General features: G+C 44.0%; 1 protein-coding gene across 13 annotated transcripts in view; it reads right to left on the reverse strand.

Annotated features, from left to right (window-relative positions):
* Itpr1 (inositol 1,4,5-trisphosphate receptor type 1) overlaps positions 1–25,540 on the reverse strand; it is a 391,805-nt gene that overhangs the window by 78,500 nt on the left and 287,765 nt on the right. For 7 of the 13 annotated variants that reach the window (XM_058572993.1, XM_058572995.1, XM_058572999.1 and 4 more), the window contains one exon: positions 15,156–15,317. In XM_058572993.1, coding sequence (XP_058428976.1) covers positions 15,156–15,317 — 162 coding nt within the window. Of the gene's footprint in view, positions 1–5,961; positions 7,277–15,155; positions 15,318–25,540 lie in introns of those variants that run through there. The other 6 variants (XM_058573001.1, XM_058573000.1, XM_046425625.2 and 3 more) reach the window with 1 other exon arrangement.

Below are 25,540 nucleotides of genomic sequence, written 5' to 3' on the forward strand. Positions count from 1 at the left end.
TAAATTGTTTCCTATTTCTTACTGTAATTTTCTTGCAGTAAAGGTCTTTTCTTCACAACATCCACATATTAATGATGCTTTGGGGGCAGAACAGAGAGAGGGCTGGACCCACCCTGGGGGTGAACTGCAATAAAGAGAATGGAGATGTAGCCAGGTTTGACAGCGCACACCTGTAATCTCGGCAACTCTGGAAGCTGAGGCAGGAGGATTACAAGTTGGAGGCCAGCCTCAGCAATTTATCGAAATCCTGTCTCAAAAAATAACAAGGGCTGGGGTTGTAGCTCAGTGGTAAAGTGCCCATGGGTTCAGTCCCTAGTAGTTCTCCCTGCTCCCCACCAAGAGAGAGGGGGAGATGGTGAGAAGGAACAGAGATTTGGGTTGAAATCAGGATTTAGGATTAAAAAGAGGCAAGGTATCATTTGAAAGGTTTAAGTACCTTCTAGGGTCCTTGAAATTACTAAGGAAGGTTCTGGGCCTTTGTAGTTCTGTGCAATATGGTGCAGAGTTTGTATTTGAATGTTAAGTGAAAGATGGTGTCTCTGATATCTGAGTCACCCCAAGATACTACTTGCCAACGTTGGGAGGCTCCATAAACTAAGGAAATACATATCCCCAAGATAAAAATTCTTTCCTTGCAGATTCTTTAGAGAATTCAGATTCAAATTCCACATTGATCACAAATATGAGGAATAATTATCTGGAAGTCATGCGCTGTATGATTAGGTTTCATTCTTTATGAATTATTCAGTTCGAACCGATGGTTAAAATGGAATTTGGTTGAGATAAAATTTTAAAATGACTGGATGTGACCCAAACATGTCATGTGAAGACTACAGATATAGGATCCCACAGTAACAACATCAGAGCAATTCAGTAGGAACAGAAAGTAGCTTTTGGTCATGCAGTTGTTAGCTGGGGTTGTGGATAGGAGAGAAATAGGACATGGTTATGCTGCGAAGGAATGGGTGATAATGTGACTTGAGTACGTATTGGACATTTGGCATGTATTGTCTTAATGTTCATCATGTCCAAAGAACCAAATTCAAGTATTCTTTACTCTTTGGAAGGGGGGAATTGAAAATGGAAATAATTAAATCATTTGCTCAAGGTCATAACATGGAAGTGGTTGAGCTATTAAGGCTTCTCAAGTTCAAGGTCTATGTTCTTTCCACCCCACTGTGCTGCCCCTGGGCTCTGGTGCACTCAGCTCCTAAACCCTGGGTGGCTCAGGTCTCCAATGTCAAACCAAATCTTAAGCTTTCTTCTAGAGAGCTTTGACAGAGAATGCCCAGCTTTTCTGAGATGCTGTTGGTGATACATTTGTGAAAAAAGAAATAAATGTCTTGCATATGCTGAGGAGCGAATAGATTAAAATCCTGAATTTTCTTAAGTTTCATATACATGGGACCAGCTATAAATATAAGTGTGTGTGTGTGTGTGTAATTTTCTTTTTTTGTTGAGGTCAATTACAAAAAATGCTGGCAAACTCTTTCCATTTGCGGTTCTTGCATGCAGTGAGCACTGATGTTATGGGACTCTTTGTGTTATTGTTCAGAACCCACCTTAGGGGTTTTCTGAAACTCTGCAATCTTATTCTATAGTGGTTTTTAGCTTTCTTTTTCTTTCCAGGCTGGGCGGATGAGGAAGTTTCACTTCTAGGTGTGAGGATTCTCTTTCACACTAGTTTGTCATGAACTTAAAGAATTGTTAGTTTCTCCCTTGGTTTTTTTTTTTTCTTTCAAGTGGCACTCCAGTAGGCTAGAGATTTGTTGTACCGAATGAGTTTAAAATGCCACCATGGGGAGAGTCCATAGGCATTGTCTAAGCTGATCAAATAAATGTGAAACACGTGACAGTGGTCTACCTTTTAATTTTCTTTCTGTTGCTAGGTTTTTAGGTCCAGACCTGAAGGCTAGTGACGCTTCTGAGTTGGCCTTTAGGTTATGAGAGTTGGTCAATATGGCAGCCGGTGCTCAAGGTGGAAAAAGTATTTGTTAGGATCATAATTCTCCTAATTATAATTGCCATCATTGCTCTCTCCTGTCAGATAATTGATGAAGCCTAAGTCATTTTGAGTTGCAACCACCCACAAAAACCACACACATGGTGTTTTACTCTAAACTTGACTTAAACCACTACTTTGTGATGCAAAACTGGTGGAATTTTGGGTACTTTCTGTAAAATCGAAATCTTGATGGGGGTTTTCCAACATTCTAGTTGATTTTAGCAAGTTATCAGTGTAAAGAAGAGCAAAGAGTTTGCTAATAGATACCGACTTCTGCATTTGGACAGAATACCAGCAGACCTGAAACTTTTTGCTTAGAGGCAGCCATCCTGATTGGGTGGAGAATGATTCTCCTTTGGAAAAATGCAGCTAACTATGAGGTATTTACATATGCAATGTATAGTTGTCAGAAGTGTTAGAAGATCACCTGGTTCTTATCTCTGCCACAGAGTTTTCAGTCTTCATAAGGGATTCCTAGTCAATACTTTCTAATTCGTAGATTCTCTTATGAGAGACATTTGAAAAGAAAAGTGAGTCAATTTGTGTTGTCCCACATGTAGGAATCAGGGAGAACTGTTCTGGAAAGTAGTGACTGATAAAATAGTAGAGCTCTGTTCTGGAAGGAAGACAGCAATCGGAAGAGCTACGTATTTGTCTAAGCCAGGATATCCTGTTTGTTTTGGAGCCAAGTCTCTGGGCAAGTTACCTATTTGGGGCTTAATTTCTTATCTTTAAAACAAGTTTTATTCCTGCTGGGTGCAGTGGAACACATCTCAGGAGGCTAAAGCAGGAGGATCTCAAGTTCAAGGCCAGCCTTACCAACTAAGCAAGATCTTAAGCAACTTAGTGAGAATCTGTCTCAAAAATAAAAAAAAGGGATGGGGTTGTGGCATAGTAGTAAAGCACTTCAGGGTTAAATTCCCAGCCCCCCCCCCAAAAAAAAAGAACAAAAAGTTTCATTTCTGTAATGTGGCTTAGTAGATCATATTTTCTCAAAAGCCTCCAATAAGAGTCTATCTTTATATGCTTTCTTATGTAAGGTGAGTTCTATTATAAAGTCTTTTAATAAACACAATTTTTTTTCCCTTTCCTAATCTGTAAAAACATCATTTTGGCAAAAATCCAACTTCTTTCTAGAAGTATGTTATTATATTCTATATTGGTTTTTGAGGATGGAACTCAGGGGTTCTTTACTATTGAGGAATAGCCCTTTTTATTATATTCTGAGACAGGGTCTTGCTAAGTTGCCCAGGGTGGCCTCAGACTTGTGATCCTCCTGCCTCGGCCTCCTGAGCCACTGGGATTACAGGTGTGTTCCACTGTGCCTGGCCTGCTCCTAATATTTTTAGAGGAGTACATTTTCCTAATTAATGGTCTTCTGATTAGACTTGAAATAACTATCAGAAACTTTTAGGCTATTTCCTATTAATGCTTTATCTAAAGTATCTACAGGAAAGGATAAGAAATCAAGAATTGAATTTTTTGAAACAGGTTAATTACTTATTGAAAAGATCTTGATAGTTTTCCATTCGCTTATATGTAAAGCTTTGTTTGGTTAGCTGCTGCAAAGACTGAGTTGCTGATCAGCTTTTGCAAATAAAGTCAGCTTGCTTTATTATTTGATAGGAACTAGTAATTTAAACAGAGTGAAAGTGTGGGTTTTACTGGAGCAAAATCAAGTAGTCCGTTTTCAGAAAGTACAACCAAATTTTAAAAATGTCAAATGAAGAATAATGAATAAAGAACATGGACTTGGAAGGAAAACAAAACAAACAAACAAACAAAAGCAAGCATGTTTGAGAGGAGTAAAGATAGAGCGAAGAAAAAATAGAGCTAAGAAAAATCATACAGGAGGGGATATCATTTAGAGCTTTAGGACCATAGCCAGAATGGCAGCTTTCCTTACAGAGGGAAACAGGTTTATAACTGTACAATTTCAGGAACAGAAGAAGAAAAGGGTAAGACGCCATAAATGTTAAATGGAATGGAATTTCTAAGACCTGCTCTTTAGCCAGTGGTATTAGAGAAGGAAATCTGACAGTGTTTAAAACGTGAGCTGGTGTGTGGCAGCAGACTTTTGTTTTGGGTACTGCAAATTGAATCCAGGGGCACTTGACCACGGAGCCACATCCCCATCCCTTTATTATTTTTGAGATGGGGTCTCACTAAGTTGCTTAGGGCTGCAGTAAGTTGCTGAGGCTGGCCTTGAACTTGTGATACTCCTTCCTGAGCCTCCCAAGTTGCTGGGATTACAGGTGTGTGCCACCATACCTGGCTAGGTAAACTTTTAAAATCAAATAGAGGGAGGCAAAATGGCTTTCCTGCATGTTAGTCCCGTACCCCATATTTGATGCTGGGTCTGATGACACTCCTGTCTGGACAGGTGACTCTAAAGGCTAGGAAAGCCAAGAGAGGTGTTGGGAAGGTGGTGAGGGAGAAGATGGGCAGAGTGGCAGTTGCATAGCGGGGCCACAGCCTTGACCTTAAGACCTCGTTTTGGGGGCAGTCACTCCAGTGGTGGCACCCTTACTCCAAGGGCAGGACTTGCTGCATGCAGGGTGGAGTGACATTCCAATTTCAGTGATGCTGAAGCTGGCAAACCAAATGAAGATTTGTATCTTCAGTGACAGGATTCAAATTAAACATGACAAACCTGTAGAAGCTGCCACCTCGACATGTCACTGCAGAACTTTCCAGAGAACTGGCAGGGGCTTGGGAGACAAACCACACATGCTGCCACATTGTGTCAGGCAGCGGGAGACATCAAAGAGAAAGCCCTGGGGAGAGCAAGTCCTTGCTGGCTCAGGTGCCTGTCGTGGGGTTGAGCACTGAAGCCGTTCTGGGTTCAGATAAAAGCAGGCGTCTAGTTTGGGCTGGTCTTATGATGGAAAAATTTGGTAGAGATACCAAAATCGTTCATTTTGTATCAAATTTATAAAGGAGAAGCACTGGTTATAAAAAGTCATCGTTTAGCTGTAACTTCATCCAGATCCAGTTCCCAGCGTTGGGTGGGAATTATTCATACTTATTAAAGTATAGCAAAAATCGGTGTCAAAAACAGCAGCCAGCGTGATCACTGCCTTGAGGAGGGACAAGTTCTTCTACATTTGTTTTCCCCCAAAGCCAACTCTCACATCCAAAACAAAAACATTTTAGAGACTCTGCTGGAGGACCCTGACCAGGTGGCCTGAAACCAGCTGTTAGTGATGCTTACACCGGTAGGTACCAAGAGAAAGATCCCCAGCAAAAGTCCAAACTAAGGGTGAAGGGAGAGAAAGGAGAGAAAAAAGGGAATCTCACTAAAATAGAGGAAAGGGCTTGCCTCGCACGCAAGAAGCCCTGGATTCGAGCCCCAGTTCCAAGAAAGAGGAGAGAGAAGTAGACAAAGGGGATTGAGGGGGAGGAAGGAGGGATCAGGAGAGGGAAGAACAGTGAAATGGGTCTGACTGAACGTTTGTATGCGCATGTGTGGGTATTCCACAGTGACGCTCAATACCAAGTACATCCACAGGATAGTAATTAAAAAAACTATAAATAAAGTACAGAAAGATCAGTGTGGGGGGCGAGGGCAGTGCTTGGGACTGCATTAGAGCAAATTATATTCCATGCTTTTGTGATTATGACAAATGTATCCCAATATTATAAATAATTTTTTAAAATGCAAAAAAAAAAAAAAAAAATCCATGGGAAAAGCCTCTGAGACAGAACATGCCTGATTTTTGTCAAGAGTATCAGGGTACCCATGACAGCCAGACTGGCAGTCAGCATCCTAGATGAAAAAAGGAATAGTGTATCAGACACTCCCCAATACTTGTTCCAGTGGTTCTCAGTCACTGTCATTTTTTTTCAACATTCAGCTCAGCATTTTTGAATCATTTTGATAACCAAACCAGCTGGGGTTGAAGTTGGTCCTAAAGAAAGTAATTCACAAAGAAACACCCAATGAAAGCCACCAGTTACTGCATATGATTCTGCATCATTTATTAAATACTTTCATATATGCATTTACAAACTTGACTCATTTCAGAACTCTGCTTTCAATACATTTTTTAAAACATTTTTGCAGAGAGATTCTCTAGTAAAATGAGACCCATGTACAAAACTAGGCAACAGGTATAAAAGTTTCCTTTCATACTTTCCATCCATCCCGAAAAGAAATTATGTGACACAGAAAGAAAATCACAACGTGGCTCTTCCAGAAGAATAACATGTCAGTGTCCAACTCTGGGTTCTAAGGGGCTAGTTCCCATTTCACCTTAATTTGGTTGTATATACTTTTAATTATTTTAGCTACAAGGGCATGTTGGTTTGGATGAAGGAAAAACCGTTTGGACTAATACTCTAGAAACCATCCAGTCCTCGTTTCTCTATCCCGTGACATCCAAACTCACCCAGGAGATGACGATGATTCCCAACGCTGTGTAAAAAGTTCCCTTTAAAAACATCATTCCTCACAAGCTACAGTAGTGAGCATCTACCGTGGCCTCTGATTTAAAGAAAGAGTTTAAGTGATCAATTTAGAAGCTTAAAGTATTCTTGAAACTAAAGTTGCGTTTCTTAAAATGAACGCCGGCTGATAGACATGGAGCGTTGTCAGGCACGGATGCCACTAGCTACGACAAACAGCTTCACCGTAGGATAATTACATGGTACAAAATGCCCAGGGGCCTGAAACTCACTAGTAATATAATTTTGGCAGCAGCATTATTTGATATTTAACCATTTATTACATAGTATTAACAAACACACCAGCTTCAAAGATGTGCACTCCCTGTAGGACACTGGGGAGTTACAGACTTATTGTGATTGCATAATTCATATTGCACAGTTTTATAAAAAACATAAATACTGGCTATTCTAGTTTTAAATACAAAATACATGTCATATGCTTTTAAATCTATAATCTGGTTCAAGTGCAAATCAGGTGCTTTCTTTAGTCCTTCCAAAAAAGGCATTTTTAATATTTTTGGCACAAATGAAATGTCATCATGCCGTTCAACAAATCTAATTACAATACATATATCCAAACCTTTAGAGTAGCAATCATATACATACAGTATAAAACTGAGTTATTTACAAATATACTAAGCATAAATGTCACCTTAGTGGGTGAATCAGAACTAATTAGCCATACCCACGCTAATAATAATTAAAAAAGGTCAATACAGTTCCTCTCTCATTTGCTTATGCTGGTTGCTGTGGGTTGACATTCATGTGAGGCGGATGTCCTAGAAGACCAATTCTTTGTTTCTGCTTCCTTTGTTCTGTCATCTGGAAAGTTAAAAAGTTTCATCATTATACCCAGACACTTCCTGTACGTCAAATCATATTCTGAACCATAGATTCACCTCTGTGGTTACGGTTTGTACTGAAACCCACTTTCTACAAATAGTGTACTGTCACCGTATCAAACACAGCTTCAAAAAGGGAATCTTCCGAGGCAGAATGGGGAATTCTATGACCTCGTCATGCAATCAACAGTCACAGGTACAGCTTGCTCCTTGTTTCACAAGGAAACAAAAAAACGGGAAAAGCATAGGATTCTTGATTGTTTCCCGAACCCATTTCCAAATGACTGAAGGACTCATTGGAAAATGGTGGCTCTGTACGACAGTGACAACACGCCATACGACCCAGAAAAGCAGCAGGGTCAGAATCCCAGGGTTGAGAGAGAATAAGTCCACGCTCTTAGCTGGGTTCCTCTCCCCACTGATGCTTGTTGAGGTTGGTTAGAGGGGGGAAAAAAAAAAGTGACAGAGTCATCTGGGAAGATGAGTAATGTCCTCACAGCTCCCTGAGATCCAGAATAACCAAATACTGTCCAGAAGGCCCTGGCCACCAACAGCTGCTGAGTGTAACTGAAGGCCAGGAGAGACCACTTCCTAAGCCAAGCTCCAATGAAAAAGGGCTTGCGCAACCCAAAGCAAAAAGGGAGGGTTTCCACTCTGAAGTGCTCCTGAGGATGGGGCGCAGTCTCGGGAATAGGTAGGGTCTACTTAATCTTCTGCATTCTGATCTTTTCCCTTGACCCAGTTGGTGCTGGCTCTAGGAGGGCTGGGGATGTGGCTCAAGCGGTAGCACGCTTGCCTGGCATGCACATGGCACTGGGTTCGATCCTCAGCACCACAAACAAATAAAGATGTTGTGTCCGCCGAAAACTAAAAAATAAATATTTTAAAAAATTCTGTCTTAAAAAAAAAAAGGCTCTAGGAAATACATATTAAATTGTTGTATGCAAGTGGCTTAAGGTCCTACTCCAACCTTTCTGGTTTCCTAAAACTGGACAGGAGTGAGGGCGGAGGAGTAAAAAGAGCGTAGAGGCTTTGGAACCAGAACTGTTTGTTTTTTTTGTCAGGTGTGTGGTGCCCACCTGTAATCTCAGCTACTTGGAAGGCAGGAAGATGGCAAGTTGGAGGCCAGCCACAAAACCTGAGTGAGGCCATAAGCAACTTAGTGAGACCCTGTCTCAAAAATAAGTCGGTCTTTCTCATTTTTCCAGTATTAGGGGTTGAACCCAGGTGTGCCTTGCCACTGAGCTACATCTCTAGCCCTTTTTGTTTTATTTGGAGACAGGGTCTTGGTAAGTTGCTGCAAATGGCCTGGAATTTGGGATCCTCCTGCCTCAGCTTCCCAAGTCACTGGAATTACAGGCATGGCCACCATGCCTGGCTTAAATCTTAGTTTTTACTTGAACTGATTTTTGGTACAAAATATCCTGAAAGAACAGAACTTACCTAGCTTCAGTGTGAAATGGTTGTTTTTTTTTTCCTTTTTTAGAACATCAGTTATCCTCTCAAGTAATTATTTTTAGGCTCTTGTGGAAATGCTTTCTCTCCTGGTAAATCTTCTTATCTAAATTATAATAGACTTTTCCAAAAGGAAGCTTTCAATAGAAGCTTTTTGTAGGGTACTGAATGAGGATGTTTCCGATGCCTCTAAAGTTTCCTTGGGTGAGTGACAACTCTTGAAGAGAAGTGTCACCCACTATACTACATTCACTGGTTCTGTTAGGTTAAGGACAGCTTTGCGTGCACAAGGAATACATTCCCCATTGAATTCAAACACCAGCCATTCAATCCTTTCACTGCCTGATCCCTCAGACATTTAGCTTGGAGTCCCTCTACGCCAACTATGCCCTAGACAGGTAATCCTGAGAGGGAATCCAATAACCCTTAACTGGATAATCCCAAGCATTCAGATGGATTTAGTAAGCCTGACCGGCTCATCCCCTACGAAAAATACTTTTCTGAAATTTCTATTTAAAGCTGCTGAGCTCTTTTAATTCAAAGCTGGGTATTAAAACTTTTTCTGTCATTTTCCTTTCCATAATTATTGGTACTAGAGATAACCTTTCTTTTATGTATACATATTTACCTCCCGGTTGTTGACTCCTCAATTACTTGGTCATTCTTTCTCTTAAATTTACAACCTCTAAAACACTATGGCCTCCAGCAAGGGAGTCTTAAGTTGCCAGCCTGAGGTCCTGCTCAAGCTTTCTAGGTTTGCCCAAGTCATCACATCTGCCAACCCCTAATGCTCCCCACTGAGAGAGGTTAGTGGCCAATTCTTAGTTAATTCTAATGGATCATTTCAAATACCAAGTACATATCTATCCAAGATTGTTGTGTTGCCCTAAAAAAGAAAATTGTGGCTCATACTGAAGTTCAAGAGCAATCCCAGAGGCTTTGTTAGAAAACAGATCAAAGGGCGTGCAGAGACGGATGTAGTAGGTCCAAGGTGGGGCCCATGAATTTGCATTTCTAACAAGTTCCCAAGGGTCAAAGACGCCACTGGCCTGGAATATGTTGTGAGAACCATTGTTCTAGAACAGCTTTTCATTAATAATTTTCAAAATCGGCCACAATCACTTTGGGTACATTTTCCTATACTTGAACAAGTTGAAAGAGCCCGGTAGTTGGGGGTACATAATCTTTTTCTCATCTAAAAGGTGGCATGGGAGAAAATTCTTGATAGCTAGTGTATACAGCAAGCACACACAATGTCTAATCCTGTTTTGATCAATCTCATTGGCTTTTTAGGTAAGATTGCATTTAAGTCAATGCTATTGTCACTTAAGTGATAGAAGAGAAGGAAGTGGGCATTGCTAAAGCGTTTGGTCTTCTTGTCAGTGGTTATCATCCAATAACAATTAGAGGTCAGGTTTAGTCTTACAACCCTTCTAAGGAACCGGGCCAACACTGCTGACCATCCAGGTTTGCCCAGCCCAGGCTTGCACGGCTCACATAGCTTTTGGCTCTGTTGTTTTCTCAATTCTGCCTATTCACACACATGCTATATGTATCTATAGATCTTACTATAACAGCATTCTGATCTGTTACCTATATCAGAGCAAATAGTTGATCCTCTGCCTAACGTCACAGGGTTCTCTCTCTGGACATCTGAAACAAAGCTATCCATTAACATTCACATCTAAAGTAACCACAGTTGAGATTTTAACATCAAAACATTTAGAAAAGTCCCACTTATAATACAGGTACACTCCTCAGAGTTCCCACGTAGTTGAGAATGCGCAGTGGAAGCAATGCTGACCTTGGTATTTATAGAAATATATAAACTAGTTTAGAATTCTTTATTCCTCCTTTTCATTCCAGTCTAAACCAGAAGCAAAGAATACTGTAGCTGTACAAGTCAGATGCAACCACACATAGGCCGAGGGCACAAATGAGCACAGCCTCTTGGTAGCAAAGGCTGGCACAGGAGGAAGGTTCGCCCATGACACTAAAACACCAGTCTGGTTTATAACTTTTTTTTTTTTTTTTGTACTGGGGATTGAGCCAGGGTGCTTAACCACTGAGCCACATCCCCAGTCCTTTTATTTTTATATATATATATATATATATAAATATATATAAATAAATATAAATTTTTAGAGACAGGGTCTTTGGGGGTTGTGTAAGGCCTCACTAAGTTGCTTAAACTGGCTTTGAACTTTTGATCATCTTGCCTCAGCCTCCTGAGTTGCTGGGATTACAGGTGTGTACCACCATGCCTGGCTCTATAACAGATCTTAATAGTGTTTGAAGAACTGCTTTCAAGTTACAATAGGGTCCTTATTTCAATCATTCTAAACAGGAGATATTGTCAGAGTTGCTTTTTACAGTCCTGAAAAATTATGCTCCGAAATGATGCGCCTGAAAAACTGAGACATTGAACTGAAGCGTTTCTTGAATACAAATATCGATTCAATAGAACTGTGTGGATGATGGCGTTCAGAATCTGGGAGTGGCTGCCTAGCACAGACTGCTCCTCTCCCTACCCTGGGCTAGGTTTCTGCGGTCTCGACCCCAGTCCTCTCCCTAGGCTCAGTCGTAGGCATCTCCCTGTTGCCTTATTCCCAGAGCGATCTGTGCAGACCTCTGGTGTACATTGCTTAGGTTTAAGCATAATTCATGCTGAACTTCCTTATCTCCCAATTTAGACTGTTGGTTCTGGAAGGCAGAGGCTAGACCTCTCATCTTTGTGTCCCTGTACCAACTGCTGCACCTGACCACTCTGTGGTTTTCAATGTTGGTTGAGGCGGCGATGTGGATTAACCAGAACGTTCTGCCATTCCTGAGCGTGCCATGCATTGTCATGCTTTTGCTCATGCCAGTTCCTTTCCTGGGAAGCCCCTTACTGTGTTTCTCTGCCAGCTCAGAAGCCACCTGCTTAAGGCTGTGGAAGCTGAACTCTTCCCTTTCAGCCTCACTGTGGACCCGGGACCTGCTTCTCAGCTCCTCACACCACACCATAACTCTGAGAAATCTACTTCTCCATCTCGCTCGCTAATTATGGGACCCAAGAGGGCAGACGTTGTTTTAGTCCTCTTTTATGATCCCAGCATAATATAAGGAACATGAATGCATTCAGTAAGGTCTGTTCAATCCTCCATTCCACAACTTGGGACCATATTCTAATCTTTTTTTAAAAAATTATTATTCCTTAAGCAGTTAATGTTGGTAAGATAACCTTTTTGCATGAAAAATGCCAAATGCTGTAACATGCTAACATGATCCAGATTTCCAAGCACTTCTTATATTCCTAGCAACGATGGGTGAGTGTCCTACGGGAAGGCAGACGCATTTTCTAGAAAGTTAACCCTTTGCTCAATATAGGCTCTTTTGCATTATGAAGGAAACATGCAAAAAAGAAATATTAAGGTCTTACATTAGTTCTCCTCCTTGGAATAAGGATGTAAGAGAATCACATTTAGTATTCAGAATCTCTTGGGAGGGGAAACTTGAAGATGAGATGCATCATTAATACTTACTTAGCATAACAATCCTAACCAACCATTCTTGGCATAACAGAAAAAGGACCAACCACCTGTGGACTAATAATATTCTATAGGAGCAGTTCCTCCCCAAGTTGGTCATTTAAGACAACCACCACCAAAGAGGTCAGGGACAGTAAGGATTAAAACCAGAGCCAGCCACATTGAAACCACCCTTGTCCCATTACGCTGGTTTTGGGCTCAGAAGATCTACAAAATATCTAAGTGATGAAGCAGCTTCTGTTTTCCCACATTTTTCTCAGTGAATGGTGTTCTTTCATGGTTGTTTTAGAAAATAACGAACAAGAAACTCTGTAATAGATAATCATTCCTGGGGCTTAATTCAAAAATTTTCCATTTTGAGGGCAAGAATTCTCACAATTATTTCAGATCCAGGAGCTCTCCAACATCTATCTGTGCGATTCTTTTTAAATGCAAAACGGTTTAAGAAATTTTGTTATAACAAACATTAAAATTCAAATCTACTCAACATGCAAATGCACTAAAGGTTTGTTAGAAACCATAGAATTGAAAGAAAACACTGACTGGTTCATTTTGAAGGAAGCAAGTGCCCTCCCTGCAGAAGCTATGCTGAATTTTTCTGCAATTCTGGGCACCTTAGAACTTAAGCAGAGCAATCCTGTGAAAAGTGCTGAAGAATGTGTTACTGATTCTTCATGTTTCTTTGAACTATTTTTTTCTTAGAAGATAGCAAAAGCTACAATCTCAAAATCTTTCTCAGGGAGGGGCGTGCTTTCAACTTTAAAACCAAAAATTGAAAAAGCCCTGGGATTAAGCAGTATAAAACCATTCTAGTTCTAACATCTATATTTAGTCAAATCTTAAGTTTAAGAGGAATGATTCTACATTGTATTTAAAAAAATGCAACCCCCATTCCACCAATGGGCAGGATACAACTTGTGAAACGTTAGGCCTCTTTTTTAAAAAAATTAGAATTTAAACAGTGAACAAGAAAATGGAGTACAGCAACAAAACAAAGCAAATCAAAACAAACACAACACAAAAACAAGCCCACGCTGGGGGGGTCAGGAGCTCCCATCCTGGCCCTGTCCCCTAAAGTTGCATAAGTTTCCTAAGAGCCTCCTGTGTTCCTGGGGTGAAATGACTTGGCTCAACTCTTGCACCACGCTCACTGGTGTGCAAAGCAGGCACAGAAGCGTCTGCCGAGTCGTCCTCGGTGCAGCAGCTTCTCAGCACCCAAAGGACTGGGAGAGGCTGGAGGGAAGGGCTTGCTTGGTTTTACCACAGCAAACCCCAAAATATAGCAGTTTTGTATGACAAATTTTAAGAGACTCTCTAGTAAACTGGAAATATCCAGTTCCTCATATTAAGATATGAGCCCTTGAAGAGCATCCAGGTGTGACAATGAGCATTAGTCACGAATGAGCAAGAACAAACTTGGGCTGCCGTGGGACTTGGGAGCCAGGATATACCTATAGCTGTAGTTCTGGTGCCACGCACACCTAGCACACATGATGCATGTCACCAGACTTTCTGGTGAGCCAGTTCCTTCATTTGTCTGTCCTAGATCAGTGTAAGCTTCTTTGGGAACCTAATTTAAAACATCTGATTAAATTGAATATCTCTAGAGGGAAAGGATGAGAACTCGAGCTTGGGAGGGTCTTTAAGAAATTGCCCTGCGGACGGGCAAGGACACAGCACCACAAGTCAGTTCAGTCTTGCCAAGATGTGTCAAATGTTGCACAGCAGGGCGAACAGTTAAGAAGCAAAGTAATCTAGTTAGATCTTGATTAGTCTTCAGGTATTATTCATTTTAGGATGCCAGCAAGCTCAGGGCTATAGGCAGCCTTCATCAATAAGGTCTGCTTTCTTCATTCGTCTTTTTAAAATTTATATCTGAATACATATGAAAAAAAAAAAACCAAACCTGAGGCTAGCTGGCATTGGGGGGGGCTTAGTTGGGAATAATTTAGTTTCAAAAGGAATGGAACTTAGTGCGTAGAGCCTAATTAATAATCCCGCTTTATCTTGAAGAGTTGGTGGTAGATGAAGCCTTCGCCAGTTATGTACCCAATCACCTGGGGGGTGCACCCTGCAACTTACCTCCGGGGCCAAGTTGCCTGGACCAAATTCATCTAGTCTACAGAGAAAGCTTTCAGAAACTTAAAATGCTGAACTGTACCTGTCTGTACATGACTATCCCCATCAGCTACAGAAATGCAAGATCAGTCTGCTAAGGAGCAGGGCACAGGCCATCCTATAACTAGGTAATCACCTGGTGACAGTGTTCAATTTAAGGGGTTACACAGGGTTTGGTTTAAATCTGCTCCCCTTACCTTAAAAGGTAAAGCATTTATCTTAGGTGCAGGAAGGGCAGTACTTCTGTGGACTCCCACCCTCTGGGAGACCTGAGATTATGTCTCTGTCACTTTCTATCACATCCCCAGCACCTGGCAGCCACTTCATAAGCATTTGGCAAACGAATGAACCAAAACAGGCTTTTCCATGACTATAGTTTATCCCAGGATGGCGAATTTACATCTCTTGGATGAAGATTTGAGAAATCTGAGGGCTAAGTAGCCAAACAAGAAAGAGCTTTTCATTCTGTCTCCGCAAAGAGAATTAGTTTTTTTTTGGTCCAGTACCTGGGTAAAGTAGTTTGCATTTTGACTTTTTTTTTTTCCATATTAAAACCATGTCCTTAGCAGCACTGAAAGCAGTGGCCACTCCTACTGGCCTTATCTTGTGATGGTGCAGGGTCTGTCCTCTCCTGCCCAGTCCCCCACTTTCAGGCTAAGTACTTCAACATGGGAACATGACGACTGCAGAACTGTCCCCTCCAGTCCCATTTCAGGGGCATGTGTGTGTTGGGAAGTCGGGGTTTCCCTCCTTTACCTGGTCCTTTAATTCTGACAGCTGTCCAGAAAGATTAGTGACAAGCTTCATGGTGGATTCCAGCTTCTCCTGCAGGTTCCTCAGCTCGTTCTGTTCTCCTTCGGAATCGCTGCTGACCAAGGACATGGCTCTCATCCTGGGGAACCAGTCAAGGTTTCTTTCCTAGAATCCACATGAAGGAAAAAGAAAGAGTGGGAGTTAGTAGAGGGGCAAAAAGGCCGCCATACCATGCCGTTTGGACTACGGGGCGTCTCTATGTGAGCTGTCCCTTGTGAAACAAATGTGCTATTATACTTCTTAACTATTCAGTAATGATCTTTTAAAGGGAACATAATGGACCTCTTAATTCCTAGAAAAGGAAGTTGTTTTAACATTTAACTCAGGGGAAAAGAAGGTTTCCAAATTAGAGTCCTGATCTGCAACTCTGAGTACTGCTTCGGGGGCTCTGGTTTTTTCACAGGATATGGCTGGTGATGAGTTCTGTTTTAAATTGTGGTAAAATGTGCACAGCAGACTTTAGCCATTTTTGAAGTGTATAGCGCAGTGGTATGAAGTACATTCACACTGCTGTGCAAGTATCACCACAGCATTTTTCTTTCTTTTTTTGTGGTACCAGGGATTGAACCAGGAGTGCTCTACCACTGAGCTATAATCCAGTCCTTTTTATTTTGAAGCAGGGTGTTGCTAAATTGGTGAGGCTGGCCTCTACCTTGCCATCCTCCTGCTTCAGCCTCTGGAATTGCTGGGGTTACAGATATGCACCACCGTACCTGGAAACCAGAACATTTTTCAATCTTCCCAACTGAAATCCCAAACCACTGATGGCAGCCTCCATTTTATTTTCTGAATCTGAACTTGCCTACTCTAGGTAGCTCATAGTATGCTGCATATTCTTAAACTTTTTAAATTTTATTTATTTATGTGGTACTGAGGATTGAACCCAGGGTCTCACACATGCTAGGCAAGCATGAGCTGAGCTATACCCTCAACCCCCTATGCTGCATATTTTAAAAAAGTATTATATGGGCACAACTGTTTGCATACATTGTGGAAGTGAAACGGATTTTAACAGCCCACAGGTTCGGGCATTTCAACAGATAAGTGCAATATAATGTGCCTGGTAAAGGGATCGTTGAAGAGGCTGAAAACAAGGCCTGGGGGCTCCCCAATCATTTTCCCAGTTTCAGAGCTTATGGACACCACCCTACTGGTTTCCTGTTCTTCCCATGCTGAAAAGCTTAATGGGAGCTGTCCACTGTAGGAGGCCTCCTTCCCCGAGGGCACAGTGTTTCTCACTGCTGGTGAGCAAGATGGGTTGCCTCTCTTCTGGCCTCACTTCCTCCCCACCACATACGCCTTCTCCTCCACAGCTTTCTTCATACCTAGGCTCTATACAGAGAGGCAGGTATGAGCACAAGAGCAGCTCGAGCCAGAGGAAGAAAGCTGACTCATTCCAGATATATCTGGTGTCCTCCTCACCTGGCCCATTTTGGTCTTGGCAGGCTGAGTTTAATAGACTTTCCAGAAGTAATCATGCTTCTACCTCCCCAAACACGCACAATGAAGCTATCTCTGCTTTGTGTACACCAAGGGTCAGGAACATTTTTTTTTTTTTAATATAATGAGAATGTTGACAGTCAATGTTCCTGGCTTTGTGGACCACATGGTCTCTGTATTGTAGTCCTCAGAGTAGTTGTAACAAACAACCACAGACCATATATATAAGTGGATGGTGTGGCTGTGTTCCCATAAAACTTTATTTTCAAATATTGATGATGGCAGGCTGGGTTTGGTCTGCTGGTCAGAGTTTGCCAACCTCTGTTATACACAGAAGGCTTCAACTGGGTGTGGTGGTACATGTCTATGATCTCAGCAACTAGGGAGGCTGAGGCAGGAGGCGCTCAAGGTCAGCCTGTTCAACTTAGCAAGACCCAGTCTCAAAATAAAAAATAGAAAGGACTGGAGATGTGGCTCAGAGGTGAAACATTTCTGGGTTAAATCCCCAGTAGCCCCCCGCCCAAAGAAAAGTAAAATCCATGAGGCATACCTAAATATTATGATTCAAGTGAAATGGTTAAACTGTGTCGTGACCTAAGGCAACCTCACAGGGTAGAAACCATATAAGAACTAGTTGGAAAATGTCACAACAGGCGCAGCACATCTACTTTAGAGTGTTTGCTCAAGACATCAGGAGAGTCTCGCAGGCAGAAACTCACTAGCCCGCCTGCATCATGAGGGCCAGGGCCACCTTTGGGAAAACACAGCAGACACTCTGCCCTGGTTTGTGGAAGGATGGAGCGACACTGTGTCCTGTGTGCACCCTTGATAAGACATGTGAAAACAGCACGTCGGAATCGCCTGCAATGACTGCAGGGGAGGAAAGAGATGATCTCTGCCTTCCCAGACTTTGACATAAGCACTTCATTCACAAGTGCCTTCACGTACCCCTCTGTTCATTTCCCACCACAGAGTAACAGGCAAAAGATCATTTCACAAAATAACAGTTTTTAAGCTACCATCTTAGAAACATAAGTGTTTCTCCACTGGTAATCAGTTTTCCATGGTGTGGCCATCACTAATTAGATTCACTGCCCCAGTGTCCACCCTTCAGACCTGATAGCCCCATTTTCCCACCAATGAAACAGCCCACTTTCAATATTGGCGCAACTTGGAGGAATGGAGCTACCTTCTCAGAAGAGCTCCCTCCCCCTCCTGGGCCAGCTGTGGAGTGGGGATGGGGAGCACCCACCTGAAGAAGCCAGGAGCCCAACCCAGGCATAAGAGGTCCTGGACACCACAGTGACTGCTACTAATCCCAGAGGAGGAGACAAAAGTCTCACTTGCTTTGTCAAAGGCGGGAGCCCATAGTTAGCCCATCAACTGGGATGTGACAAAACGTACTGCCAGGAGGGAACTTAAGAGATCACCAGTCCCACCACTGTAAGTAAAGATGCGGAAATCCGAGGCTCTGAAAGGGAGAGTAGTTTGTCAGGGGCTGGGGAGGGTAGGGGTAGGCGGCAGGAAGAAACCAATCGCTATTTTTCAAAGCAGATCCTAAAAATTATCTAGTGCTTAGAAATCATAGACTGCTCCAACTGAGTATTTTTTTTTGGTGGGGGTCGGATATTTGATAGTTATATGAATTTGAATAAGAAGTGTAAACACTGGAAAGTATTTAAAAAAAATACTTGTGGCAAACTCAACAAGCACTTCAGGAACCCTCAGTGCTCTGCTTCATGATGAGGATACAGCAGAGAGCAGTAGGAAGCCAGTCTGGCACCCTGGACTCTCTAGAAAGGAACAGACAGAGCAGACAAGAAGGCAGCCTCAACACATCGGAGAGGGCAGGAAGAGGTCCAGTCACTCTGCCTGACAGGTGTGGCTGCCATTTCAGGGAACAGCCAGGACTTTAGCTGACTGAGCACTGAGGTGCAAGTGAATCCGACCTCTCCTGGATGCATTTGCTTAGCAAACCCTCCAGAAAAATAGAAAGTGAAGATTTCCAGAGTCCACATGAATGACATCTTCAAAAGTCTCTGGAAGATCCGTGCACAAGTCTGCATACAGAGAAAGCTCAGGGAGCCACGTCTCCTCCTTATTCTAATCCTTATTCTAATGACAAGTGATCAGACAATGACAGATGAAAATGAGAATTGTTCTGTGGCAGATTCCCACCTGCTTTCACAGTGTATGTGGTTCCCTGACACCAGGAAGAACTTTAGAAAGGTGTTTAAACAAATTGGTGCAAAGTGCACAGACTTCCTCCATTTAAGAGCTGTTTCGGGAACTTGCACAATTTCTGTGCCCAGGCCTGAGAGCATGAGGAAGTACAGATGGGAAAGACGGGGTCTGTGCCCTGAAAATGTCAGCTCCCTAGCTGAACCACCTAGCTGGCACCAAGGCCTGAGTGCCTACACGTGTTCTGGGGGGGAGGTGGGGACCCTGACACGAGGATGACTGCCACTCATCTCATTGTTGAAGCAGAGGCTCTCAGATCCTGTGATTTAATTTTTTTTTTTTTAACTTGATTTGTGCTTTTGTCAGTAGGACACCTATAATCCTGGGGCAGGAAGGCACTGCCCAAGAAGACATATAAGCACACGCAGAAAAAAACACATCTTTCTAGAGTGTCCATTTTAGTTGATGGCAGATGATTGAACATATTTTTATATTTAATTCAAAAAATGCCGTGCAACTGAATCCAACTTCAAAATCTACCCCTTCACAGGGAGGCTGTGTTTGCTGGGGACCACGTATGAGGGATAACACTCTCTCCTCCATTTCCCAGCCCCCTGCTACAGGCTCCTCTCCAAAGCCTCCTTATGAAAAGCTGGGGTGGGTGGGACCCCTCCAATATCCCAGTCTGCACAAAACAAACTGCAGGGAATGGTACGCCCTGGACAGCACACACAGAAGTGGGTAGATCCCGGGTGTTGCCACTATTTTTTATATATATATCTTTTTAGTTGTAGTTGGACTCAATACCTTTATTTTATTTTTGTGTGGTGCTGAGGATCGAACTCGGGGCTTCCCAAGTGCTAGGCAAGAGCTCTACCTCTGAGCCACAACCCTAGCATTTTAATTAAACATCCTGGGATGTTGAGTCAAATCTCCAATTATCAAACAGTAGCCAGTAGTTAAATTAATTAGCGATTCTAGCCAAGCTGTCCTCTCCCTTTCCAGCTGGTTTTGCCTCCTGCTCAGGAAGAGAAACTCCACTGACCTGACCCACCTGAGCACAGGGAATCCCAATCCCACATGAAAATGTTTAGACTCTCCCAGTGCCTTGCACAGGAGCAGAGACAACGACCAAATCCAGGGACCTTCTCTTTAGCTAAGACTTTCAACATGGTGAGCTTGTGTGCTCCATCATTCCAGGGAGGCCTGTCACCCACAGCTCTCCAGCTAGCCGGTGTCCCAAGGTCCAGCATGTTTGCACAATCCCACGTCTCACTGTTCTGGCTTCTACTGCCTTTTTGGAAAGTGCTGTTCAACAAACTCTGTTTACACAGGGATTCACCTTGGGGCCAGTGCGTGTGGCTGCAGGGCTGGGAGAGGGTCTGTGGGTGGCATGCGTCTCTGCTCCCCTCCCTCTCCTCGCTGCTGGCCATCTCACATGCCAGTGTGATGCAGCCTTGTCTGCACGGACCTCCTGGTCCAACCAGGGCAGTTCCTGTCACTGCTTCCTCTGTCAGAGCAGACAGACTAACTGAAGCCACAGCCGGAAGCAGGCTGACCACAAGCGCTGGGTTCTGGTTACTTCTTTTCTAGGTAAAGTTGGAAAAGTCCCTGCAAAGGCACACCCTGAAGTTAGGAGGTGGGGGCGGCACTGACCAGCCTCTTGAAACGTCCTTGACTGGAAGGAGGGAGGAGGAGGAGGCTGGACTGTAAGAAGCAAACACTCTGTTTGCCATTCTGAGAAGTTTTTTGTTTTTCCCCCTTTCCAGGTTCAACTGAGAGGCTATTCTAAGAAAGACTCCCGAGAATCCCTCACCTCCGTAGACCAACTCTGCCAGGTGGAGAACCCCGCCACCTGGGCAGGGGAACACTAATGGTTGTAACGCTTTGTTCTTCTCTAGCCAGATGAGAGAATGAGGTGTTTTGGGGGGGGGGGTGTGCTTGATGATGAAAGGGTCATGGAAGGAAGATGGTTTCTAGGAAAAGGGAGAAATTGCTTCTTTACTCCTGAGAAGCCCCTCTGGGAAGATTCTAGAGGAAAGACTGTCTTTTCAACGGAGGTGGCAGCTGCGTTTCTGACTACCTTACAAACAGGAAGAGGGATAGGAATGACTGTGGGGGGGGGTGTGGAAATAGGTTCAGTCTCCCCACGTGTTCACACACTCAGAGGATCCCTGGGGGGCGGCTGAACTTCGCAAAGACAGGAATACAGAACACTTGGTACATGTTAAGCCCCTTTGGTGAGTTAGGATTGTTATTACCACTGAAATAATTACCAGTTAGAGCTAATTTTTCTAAGATCACAGTAAAAGAAAAAGCCACAATCTACCACTCTCAGTTACAAACTAGGGTTGATCTCTATGCTCAATGAATAAAGTTAATCTATGAAAAAATAGATCCCAGCTCTTGGCACAGCAAGATAGTGGGGGGCGACTAGGTGGAGCACTGAGGCCTTTTCAGCACACTGTAACTATTCTGTGTGATGCCCTGATGGTGGGTCCATGTCATCACACATTTGTAGCCTGTATACCACCAAGAGCGAGACTGAATGGAAAATCTGGACTTGCAGTGAGCTGTAATCCCAGAGACTCCAAGGTCTGGGGCAGGAGGATTGCAAGTTGGAACTTCAGCCTCAGAAAGACCCTGTCTCAAAAAAGACTAGGGGTGTAGCTCACTGGTACAACGCCCCTAGATTCAATCATCAGTACCAAAACAGTACATAAAACAGTGCGGAATTCTAGTCTAGCAATGTATACCACAGGGATATGAAATGTTAATAATCAGGGAAACTGGGGGGGGGGAATAGAAAGAGAAGGGGGCATATGGGAAATCCGTACTTCCTTCTCCATCCTTCTGTTATTCTGAAAGTCTATTAAGAAAGGTTTCACACCTGGGGATTTGTTGTCTACCCCCAAATTCAGGTACCAAAAAGACAGTTGACTCAAACCACATACAATATCCCTATCTGTCACACAGTCCCTATATTTCTACAGCAGCCTGCGACAGGATAAGGATTAGTGCCTGGAATTTCTAGAAGCCAAGTGGATTCTGAGGTGTGGTTCTCCCAAGTGTGTACCAGAGAGTGAAAGGGGCAGCTCATTTAGCTCTTGGGTTTTTGGTTTTGTTTTTTGAAAGCGATCACCAGCTATTGCACTGAGATCACACGGCTGTGTCCCATAACCTGGAAAGCATTGTGCAAAAGTGTCAGTCAATAATGTCCCCAGCCCATGGTCACAAAGCCAGCATCGAGGGAGCACTGCACTCCAGGTATGAAGTCGAGTTTCAATGCTTCTCTTCTGTACAGCTTCTATCTCTGGGATTTCAGAGACACCAGTTTCTCTTTTACCAACTAAGCCCCAGAAAGGCTGTCCAGGGTACTCACAAGGTGAGGTGTCAGTACAGTTCTGTTTTGAGCTCTGAGTGACATTACCAAAACAGGCCACATTATATAATCTTCAGCTAGGCAGTAATGACCAATTACCCTTCCCAGACTCGGTTAATAGCTGTTCTTGGACGACAGAGGTAACAAAGCCGAGCTCCTGCCAGCAGGGAGAGCCACACCCACTTCTGATGAAATCCCCAGAAAAGCCAGCTGCAAAATCATTCTTTGAAGTCATTCTGGGGCCACAGGTGCACTGTCCCCTGGGCACCTGTGAAAAGGCAGGGCTCACCACCTTGCGTGGCACAGCTGGGTCTGCCATGTGAGGAAACCAGAACTCAGAGAGGGGGACAGAAAGGTGGAGGGCAGGGCTGGCCCGTTGGAGATGCCTAACAACAACCAGGCTGACTCGCCCCTCCCCAGTCAGCGTCCCAGCTGGCCCTGGAGATTCCATTTGTGCAACTTCCCGGCCTTCTCAGTTAACTAAGAAACTTACCAGAACATTCTCAGTGGTGAGATGGGGGATTTTAGCAATCTTCATTGGTTTTCTCCTATTCTTTTCTGGTTTCCATTTGTTTCTAATCTTGCTCATATTAATTTGGTACAAAATGCAGTTTTTAAGCCCACCTAGACAGCTTTCCGAAGTTCTTTACTCTTATTTCAGGGGAACGCACTTAGGTTTATCTTTGAAGGTACACAAAGATAAGCAGTCACGAGCCTCGCTAACAAGCTGTTCCACAGGACAGAGCCTTGCATCTGATGGGTTCATAGATGGGACAACTCAGGACTGCAATAGTTTTACTCAAGGTCAGCCCTCCTGGACACACTGAGAAACAAGTGCTAGGCAGGTGTGATCTTGATCACCGTCCACAGGACTTCATAAGGAATCAAAGCAGCTGTCTGCTGCCCTGAGAGTGGTTTGCCAAGTAAGGCCATGCTATGCCATCTCCTAAGGGTGACAGCTCATCCTCCAGGGACCATTTCTCCAAATCCCCGCTGTGCATTCTGACCACAGTATTTACTAGGTCACCCAGGTCTACCTTCTCCTCCTGGATACCTTGCTCCAGTTCCAGACCCTGAGGCCTGTGCTGCCCTCTGTGGTATTTCAGGAACTCCTGACTCAACTTCGAAAGCTGCATCATGGAATTTCAGAGCGCTCCCGGGGACGACAGCCTCTTTGGTTCAACTTCCTCACTGGACCCATGGAAGCACGAAGGTCTATGTAAGGTGAAAGCTCAAGTCTGTCCTCCTCACGTTCCCTGGGGACATGCTAGGAGGCTTCATTTCAGAGAGAATTTTTACAGAATTCTGAATCTATGTATTTGATAAAGACAGTGAAATCCAGAACATTTTCCCAGATGAAGTATTTTTATGGATGCAAACCTCTCAGTAGCAGAGGACCCTGCGGTCTAGCTCTGTCAAAGTCAATTTTAGAATAAAAAGGAAATGCAGGCAGTAAAAGTAATTAGGATGCCTGGAATCCAAGGGGCCAGTGGGCCAACTGAGCTTCCAGTAGAGGAAGCCTCAAGGTATGGAGGAAAGAAAAAAAAAAAAAGCATTTTTAGAGTTATCAAACCTGCCAAGTTGAGGACAGTTCATGTTGTGTATGCATTTACAGACAGGCGTGGGTGAACCTGCGTTCCCACTCATATCCTTGGATGAAACAATCAATGGGGAGAAACCAATTCTTTTCCATTGCCAGATCTAACCCTTGCTGTGCACAGGCCCCTGACCAGTAACCTGGCCCTCTGTGCTCCTGTCACGGTTACAAGCCGGATGTCAATGCCTAGGAGCTGGGGTCAGGTGCTAAGTGCTTCATGATAAAAAGAAAGGTGTTCAGAGTGTGGAGGGTGAGGCGACTGCATCCCCTCTGGACTAGAGGGTAGGACATGTTACGAGGCTGGGTGGGGACAGTTAAGCTCAGCAACTGCTCTGTGCAGCTGCCACCAGCAGGAACCCCAGCTCAAGTGCAGAGGGTGGGGCAAGGGCCTGGCTGGAGGGGAGGCAGCTCCAAGGATGCTGACACGTTCTTTCCAGCCACGGTGAAGCGGGTGCCAAGTTGCTCTCCATCTCTCTCTCCTGTGATAGTCCTGCACTGCTGTGGTGTCAGCTAACTTCAGCAGGCATTCTGAGAATTGTATTTAGAGGGCAGCACAGGGTGCCGCACATGGCTCTCGGAGCCCAGATGACATTTCAACCAAGGCTCATGGCCTCCTAGGTTAGTAACGAAGCTGTTGATTGATACAGCACTTGCCAACACCCAAACATCCAGATCCACAGTCCCAGAACTAAACTCCCGTCCCCCCAGCATCCTCACTGGAATTCTAGAATAAAAGTCCAAACCCTTTATTGTCATCTACATGAAGCAAAGGTGTCAGTGTCACCTGCTGGCCTGACAAAGCATAGAGGAGGTGCCACCCGGGGCATGGGAACGTCTAGAGAGTGAGGCACACAGCCTGCAGGGCTCGCCCTCCTCTCCCCTGAACTTTACACCATCTGGCAGGGACTCTAATTTCTAATTTCCTTGAACTGAGACCCCTCAGGATGGCGGTGCCAAGTTTCATGTGCACTTCCTTACAGTGGCCACCCCTGTCGCCAACCTTTCCCTCCGACATCCAGGGCCCCACTCCCATCTCGTCACGATCCATGAACTCTGAGTCTCTTTTCCCCCCGTGGGTCACCTGGACTACCCCTCTCAGCAAAGCCATGTCCCCACCGTGCATAGTGCCAGTCTGCAGATTTTTATAGCACCAGGCTCCCTCTCAGGTCAAGAAAAGGGCAAGACTTTGGCCAGTTCTGCTTTCAAACAGAAAGGAGTGTCATGTAGGTGCTCAGTTCCCATTTTGATCCCCTGCCCTTGTTAATGCACTGCCTTCTCTGAGCTTGCTTCCTGTGTCTTCTCATCAAACAGATTAACACAGTGCCAGGGCCAGCTGTCCCACTGCATCCTCACAGATGTTCAGTGGCACTTAATTTGCTAAAAGAATTTAGTTGCTTGGAAAACTGACCCAGGAGATGTTTTGATGCATAAAGACTCGCATATTGCTTTTCTCATGCCAACTGTGCCAGGCTTTTAGGAAAGTTCTTTTCCAGGAATGCTGGCTTCTTCCTGCCATGCCTGAGCACCCCACGACCTGAGAAAAGATGGAGTAGGGAACCCTCTGCCACTGTGAGAAAGAGTCAGCCCTGGGATTAAAGGCTGAAGGACCAGACGCTGTTTAGTGACTAGGGAGTCCTGCTCATGGGGATGAGTCACCTGGGCGTGGAGCTCGTCTGGCTGTGGTTCTGATGAGTCGTCTTTCCCTGGGACTCAGACACCACTCTGCCC

This window comes from Marmota monax, unplaced genomic scaffold (assembly GCF_021218885.2).
Source record: "Marmota monax isolate L192 unplaced genomic scaffold, Marmota_monax_Labrador192_F-V1.1 WCK01_AAM20220418_F8-fsc00028, whole genome shotgun sequence".
NCBI classification, from domain to species: domain Eukaryota; kingdom Metazoa; phylum Chordata; class Mammalia; order Rodentia; family Sciuridae; genus Marmota; species Marmota monax.